Source organism: Stylophora pistillata, chromosome 4 (assembly GCF_964205215.1).
Source record: "Stylophora pistillata chromosome 4, jaStyPist1.2, whole genome shotgun sequence".
NCBI classification, from domain to species: Eukaryota; Metazoa; Cnidaria; class Anthozoa; order Scleractinia; family Pocilloporidae; genus Stylophora; species Stylophora pistillata.
The window spans coordinates 21,980,454-21,987,643 of record NC_142522.1 but is presented as its reverse complement, the minus strand read 5'-3'; the positions used below and the strand labels follow the sequence as shown (position 1 = coordinate 21,987,643).

The window sequence follows — 7,190 nt, the reverse complement described above, 5'->3', positions numbered from 1 at the left end:
AAAAGTCTCGTGATAGCTGCAAATGGTTTCAAATTTCGTGATGCAAAGTGCACTGTATTCGATAATTAAGTACAAAGTTGTTATGCAACGACGACTCTTTAAAGCCATGCCGAAAAGGAAGTGTATCAAGTAGAACACCGCAACCTCGAACTTCCGAGTGAAGCAAAACTTGGCTTGAGTTAGTGAGGGGGTTCGAGTTAGCTGATAGTCAATGACTGATAAAATGAGATAGAGAGAAATCGGATCTCGTTCGAGTTAAGGGGGTTCTATTGTAATTTACTGCTGTGATTACCTGCCTGTGATTACCTGTCAGCACTAATTATTTTATTTTGAAAGCCAGGCTGCAGGCACGGCAGCAGCAAAACTGTTAGTCACCTCCAGAGAGACGAAACACGATAAAAGAAACAGAAGCTCTGCCAGTGTCTGAAAGGGTTTCTCCAACTCGAATGGTGAAATTGTGATCATGTCCACTACAGTAGCTGCTCTGTGGAAGATATTTTTTGTTTCACACGTCTTTGCGCAAGGTTAGATTTAATCTAGATGAAAAAATTGTGCGAACATTCGGAGAATTCTCATGTACATTTTTGATACCGAATATTCCACTAGCTATGATTTACAATGTCTCTTAAGAAGCTTTGAGGAAAAAATTACAAAAATCACACTCAACAACTTGGAAGCAAAGTTTCCTTTTGGCAGCTATTAGCGTTAGCAATAACGCTGTCGTTACAGATACCGCGCGAGTTGATTTGGACCGAAATGAAAAGAGGTGGTGCATGTATTGCTTCTTTAGAACGAGGGGTAGCAATTTTTCTGGTTTAGAGTACTTCTTGCTCGAATGCGCGAAAATTGTTATTTGTTTACAGTATTTTATGTCAAAATTAAAATCAACTGCAGGTGGAACCCTGTTTTTCGTAAAATCTCAGCTGGTTTAGCCTTTCCCTAAACTACTCGAGATACAGTAAAATCTGTTGAGTTTCTTTGACTTATTATTTTTTTAGCTGCTCTTTACAATTAGGTACACGCATGCTTTTGAAGTGAAGTCGATCTGGTTGAATTCCTAACCTTCCAGATAGTTAGTGACACCAAAACAGAATCTTATGTTCATCCCTTCATACATGTACATGGATAAAATAGATCCAGTTGAATTCTTAGCCTTCCAGATAGTGAGTGATACCAAAATAAGAATGCTATGTTCGTCCCTTCATACATAGTTAAACTTTTATTTAAGGCAAACAACTATTGCGTGATCTCTGCTTCTCATCTATTTGTGAAACCTTGAATTTTGCGCGAAATTCTGCAAGAAACTCTCATGTCAGGGAAGTCGTGAGTTTAGCCACAAATCGTTTAAAACTTCCGTAGTAAACATCAAGACTTGTTAAGAATGCGCGTCTTCAGTTCAAACTTAAATTATTAACGATTTCTTTGACGTCACCTGCTTATATCTTCAAGTAAAATACACATTTTATTGCAGGGCACAAGAGCTTAGTTTGTGACAATTTTTCCTACGCAGCAGTTGCGACAAATTCTCTCTTATGTGCACCGGAATTCAATGACAGTTGCCCAAAAATATAACATTTCAAATGTTTTTGTTTAGTCCATTCAGTAATTTCATGTTTTCATTATGATTGATAATCTCATAAAGGATAAAGCACTTAATTCACTTGTATCCAACTTAGCATAACAATGATTACACATGATTAACACAGAATCTATTGAGGATAGGGAAACTAGATACAATATTGCTTTCTGATCAATCAAATTACACTTACACTCTCGAGAAGAGGAAAATATCATATTAAGAGAAAAGTAAGCTTGAGGAACGTTTTGCTCTTTAGCGCATACATGTGTTGCTCTAACTAAGCTGGAGCCCTGTGGCATGCACAACTGCCTTACACTGCTTCATGATGGTATTGGCGGGGTAGATCTCTCATCCCTTTCTTCTATCGTGTTTCTCTGTTGTTCATTCTCAGAAACGTGCAGAATTTTGGAGTTTGTTCAACCCGAGGAAGACAATTACCTCGAAAATCATGTCATTAAGTCCTTTTTGGTTGATAACAAAGATCAGTGTGAAGTGAAGTGTTATGCTGAGGACTCCTGTTCATCCTTCAATCTTGGAATCTCAGAGACCAGCGGCAAATTAAATTGTGAACTCAGTGACTCTGATCACTTTCAACATCCTGAACATCTCATTTGTAGGGAAGGCTTCTCCTATCATCCAACCATGGTAGGTATACTGCGTATATTTCATTTTTGATAAATGCTGTTAAGCGTCTACCTTAGCAAGAAAGGCATCCTCTCTTGAACATAGAAAAGACAAAAGTATCGTTTAGAAGGCAGATATGACAACGATGATCGAAAGACACGGCACTTAAGAAAAACAACGTTTATAACTCCCTAAGATTTGTTGTCTGTGTAGCTGTAGAATCCACAAAACTGAAAGAACTCATAGGAGAAGTGCCGTAGTAGCAGTATCACAGTTTCTAATGCGTGGACTTTCAGTATGACTTGGATAAGTGTAGATGAGAAGAATTAAAACGTATGTTTGTATGGATCATTTCTAAAACTACATTCTCCTCATTCAGATGACAGGATACAGTTTTTACGTAAACTACTATCGGCCGGTAGGGGTTAAAGAAATCTTCATACAGCCATCGGAAAAACCTTTAGAAAAAAATTTCAAATCTCTGAAAAAACTGTACCACATGTTATTTCTTCGTAATATGGTTATTTATCTCAATGAAGTATCAGTTGAAATCGTTTTTATCTTTTCCGTCTTCAACAGAAGTTATGTGGCACTTCTCCCTGTCCCCCAACTGCTTCTTGTGTACCCGATATTCACGGAAAACTCCGCTGCGTGTGTCCAGCTAGTTGGACTCGAACTGAAAGCTGCGAAAGAGGTTGTGTTATTATTGCTAATAACTCTTTTAACGCGTTTCATACAATGACATACAACCTGAAAAATCGCCTTTACCATTCCACCCTCGCTCATTTCTTATTTCGTATTTTAGTAAACAGTTATTTAATTGTAAGCGTTGGGCAGGTTGACGAACAATAGTGGTTTGTTTGAACAATATATTGGCATGGCTTGTTTGCCCTTAATAGTCGTGGATCACTTTAGATTGGTTAAAAACAAGGGAAAACAGGCCACAAGTACATGTAGCAATCATTTTGAAATCAAAATCTCAACAATTTTTTAATCAGGGAATCACAATATTTTTTTTATTTTATTCGCAAGCGTCACAGCCCGAAAACAACCGGATTGTCAGGGATGTTCGAAGCATACGATACGACTTACCGACCGCACTCGTTGCGACTTTGCTGATGAGGTGTCGACTTCACTATCCTCCTTTGGCTCTCTAAATAAATTTTTTTCGAGCAGTTTCGGCAAGAGTCCTGCCATCAAAACATTTTCCTACCTGCTTGTAGGAAGTAAACTTTCCATTTTTTTTTCTCAAACAACCACTTCCACTGGAAACGGTAGAGGTACCCGGCAAATTTGAAACACTCGTGGCGGCCATGTTTGTTTACAACTCGCCCGCAGACCTGTTCGAGCGCGGTATGGCAAGCCAAAGCGGACAAAAGCGTATCGAGTTTGACACGCGATAGTTGAGTTGTATACACGATAGTCCAAAAGACTATACGATACTCGAGAATAACTCTATTTGGTAGTCGGAATAAATGAACAACAATTGAGATTTATAAGCGGTAGTCGAGAATTATTAGCAATAATCGAGAATATTCTAAACTTTATACCGCAGTCGAGATTTTATATACGATGGTCGAGATTTCCGACTGTAATTTTGGTCAGCTCCTCTGTTTTGCACCATAAAACGTGCCACATCTACATTTTCTACACCGTGATCGCCTCTTACCCTAGATGGCAGGCCAAACTCCTGAGCACCATCTTGAAAATACTGCAACACTGTTTCAGCTCTGTTATTTGAGCAGCAATGCAGATAAATGACTACTCGACTGAAGCCATATATGCAGCCGTGAATGACAAACCTCTGGGATATCAACTTGTGATTAGAATCAATCATGCCATAGATGGTTTGGACACTGAACATTATACACACGGCGGCAGATTGCATATCTTTTCCGTATGCTTCTCCTTACTGGATCTACTCGGCAAAGACTTTCTCTTATTCTCGTTCTTTGAACGTGGATTTTCGGCCTTCCCTTTAAACTACCTCTGACATAGGATTCTCCACTATAGGGCGTCAATTGCAGGATTTCTAAGACTTGTTTATCAAGATCAATGTCACTTGTGTCCGAGAAGTTTGCCTGAATCCCATACTCAGTTCGTCTCCTCAGCAGAGTTTTTTTCTGATATGCCAAGAAATGCTGCAATGGCCTTCCTATTCATACCTGTATCTCTCAACTGTTCAATTTGCACTTTCGCTATGTTGAAGGCAGGTCTCCCACCTGTGCTTGGCAACATGGAAGGAACGTTGCTTAAAGTGCCTGGTGGAGATGCTTCCACGACTTCAGATAGCTTTAAAACCCAGGTTTCCAAGGCTCGTAGCAAGTCTAAAAGTGTGTTTGACAGACTATTATGATTAGGGACAACGGATGCAGAATGTTGGGCTCAATTAGTTGTCCCCAACTCTTCGTTTTCAGACACAGCCACAGCCATGGCCACGACTATAGCAGCATAGTTTTCCAGTTTGCTTTTACAGTGTTCTGCACCAACTGAGTCTTTATTCCGATATGATCGCACGCTGTAATCAAACAGACTTTTAATACTCAAAACAAAGCCTCGCAGTTCTTCGACATCCGCCATAAAGGAAATCAATCCATCGTGTTTTTGGACGACGCTGTTTTCTGTTCTAGTCTCTTGGGGTCTACTCCGTTGCGTGAATGGCCCATCTATTACCTGACAGCCGTGCTGTGTGACCTGCCCATCTGTGCTTTGCCATCCTGATAGCATTGACGATGTCGCTTAGACCAGTTTCTTGTCGAATCCAGGTGTTTCGCTCTCGGTCTCGAAGGGTAATGGTCAGCATTATACGTTCCATCTTTCGCTGTGCGACCGCAAGCTTCTCTACCATAGCGTTGTTCAATGCCCATGTCTCGCACCCGTGAGTCATTACTGGTAGAATGTACTCATCGTGTATCTTCCTCTTGATCTTCATACTTGCCTTGCGGCTTCTCGTGATGTTGTCCACTTTTCCAAAGGCTGCCCAACCGAGTGCAATCCTTCTCCTAATCTCAGGAAGAAGGTCACCATCTCGTGTCAATGTCTTTCCTAAGTAAACATAACTGTCTGCCTCCTCGATGGACTTGCCATCGACAGTTATTATTGACTTGTTGATGTGGTCATTGAACATCACTTTAGTCTTGCCTAGATGCATGTTGAGGCCAACTGGTTTGCCTGTCGTATGGATGTCAATGAGCATACTATTCACTTCCTCTGGTGACTTGGCCAACAAGATGATATCGTCAGCAAAAATTAGATAGGAGAGATATTCTCCATCCATGGAGAGGCCTCTGCCTTCCCAATCAATTCTCTTTATGATCGCATCCTAAAGACATGATAAAAAGTGTCTAGGTGATATGTTGTCACCCTGTCTAGCTCCCCTCTCCAACATTATTTTATCATTGTCCCTATGTAGTTTTAGAACCGAGGTGGCTCCATTGTACAGGTCACGTAAGATTGTGATATAATCCTGATCAACTCCTTGGTTTTCCAGTGCCTTGAAAAGCGGTGTAAATTTAATGGAGTCGAAGTCCTTCTCGTAGTCTACAAAGGCAAAACAGAATGGAATCTTATACTCGTTTGCCTTCTCTTGTAGCTGACTTACAACGTGAATGCGGTCGACGGTAGAGAAACCCGCCCTGAAGCCTGCTTGCTCTCTTGGTTGGTGTTGATCTAAGGTACCTAGCGTCCTTCGAAGCAGGATTTATGAAAAGACTTTGTACGTTACTGGCAGAAGGCTGATCGGCCTGTAGTTCTTAATGTCAGCCGTGTCTCCTTTCTTGTGGATGATGATTACCGATGCGTTCTTCCAACAGCAAGGGACTTTGCCTTCCAAAACACATCTGTTGAACAGCTTTGTGAGTATCTTAACAATAAGCTCTCCCCCATCCTGTAGAATGCCAGCGGTGATATAGTCCTCTCCAGGAGCCTTATCACGCTTTAGATGCTTGATTGCGTTTCTCACTTCTGATGATAGGATGGGAGGGATTGGACCTGTTTCCATGTAGTGGCCATCATTGAAAGGTTGATCCTGTAGTCGTCTGGTGCTATAGAGTTCGGTGTAAAACTCCTCACACCCCTTGATCATCCTGTCACGGTCTTCAATGAGCCTTCCGTCTTTCTCTTTAAGGCAACGATGTTGTTTCTGCCTAGGCACTGCATCCGTTTTGAAGACACGAGGCCTCTGTTGTTTGCCAGCACTTTTATCTGTTCTTCCTCATTGTAGCTATTTATTTCCTCCTTCATGCGCTGTCTGATGGCTTTATAGATCTCAGTGTACTCAATGTGTTGTACATCTGTTCCACTTCTCTTTATCAGCAAGAGATTAAAAGACGAAAATTCAAAACAAAGATGGCGGCGCGAGGCTTTTTTCTACTTTTGTAAGAATTTTACCTAACAGCGTGTATTTGATGTGTTGAACGGCCACTGCGTATGCAGAAGACAGAAACGAAGATAAAGAAGACGATTCTCGGAGACATAAAGGTTGCTTCATACATCTAAACGAAATATCCAACTGATATGAAATCTTGCGACGGCGAAAAAGGAGAAGTCAAGTGAAGGATAATCTACCTGAGGTGGAAGAAGACTATGAAACTTCAAGGAAAATAATATAATATAGTCAGAAGTTGTGAGTAGGTCCTTTAAGATGAGCCCGGGAGGCTGTCTTTGACGGCTATCGAATGATTTTCTAAGCAGCAAACGTCTGTAAACATCAGATCGTAGGTTCTCGCGCAAACACACGCGATAGTCAGCGGTAGATGTAACAGGTCATGACTGAGCAAATCTCGATCTTATAGAACCCAGATTTTTAAATGCGCGAGAACGCGAACACGAAAGCTATTGCATGAAAACAAGTCCGGTGACCCCTTCTTTTTATTTTGTTCCAATATAATAATGACGTTGAAAGGAATCGTCAGAAAAAAAAATTAAAATTGCCTTTTTCTAGATTTTCTGAAATTCCGCCTCGTAGAATTTTTTTTAAAATCTTTGT

The 7,190-nt window shown here is 40.8% G+C and overlaps 1 protein-coding gene across 1 annotated transcript in view; it reads left to right on the top strand.

Annotated features, from left to right (window-relative positions):
• The first annotated feature begins 387 nt into the window (after positions 1-387).
• The window catches only part of LOC148732873 (uncharacterized), an 18,865-nt gene continuing 12,062 nt past the window's right edge, over positions 388-7,190 (top strand). Inside the window, exons 1-3 of the mRNA XM_088759097.1 lie at positions 388-524; positions 1,971-2,224; positions 2,783-2,897. Coding sequence (XP_088615223.1) covers positions 464-524; positions 1,971-2,224; positions 2,783-2,897 — 430 coding nt within the window. The 5' untranslated portion in view covers positions 388-463. The remainder of the gene's footprint in view (positions 525-1,970; positions 2,225-2,782; positions 2,898-7,190) is intronic.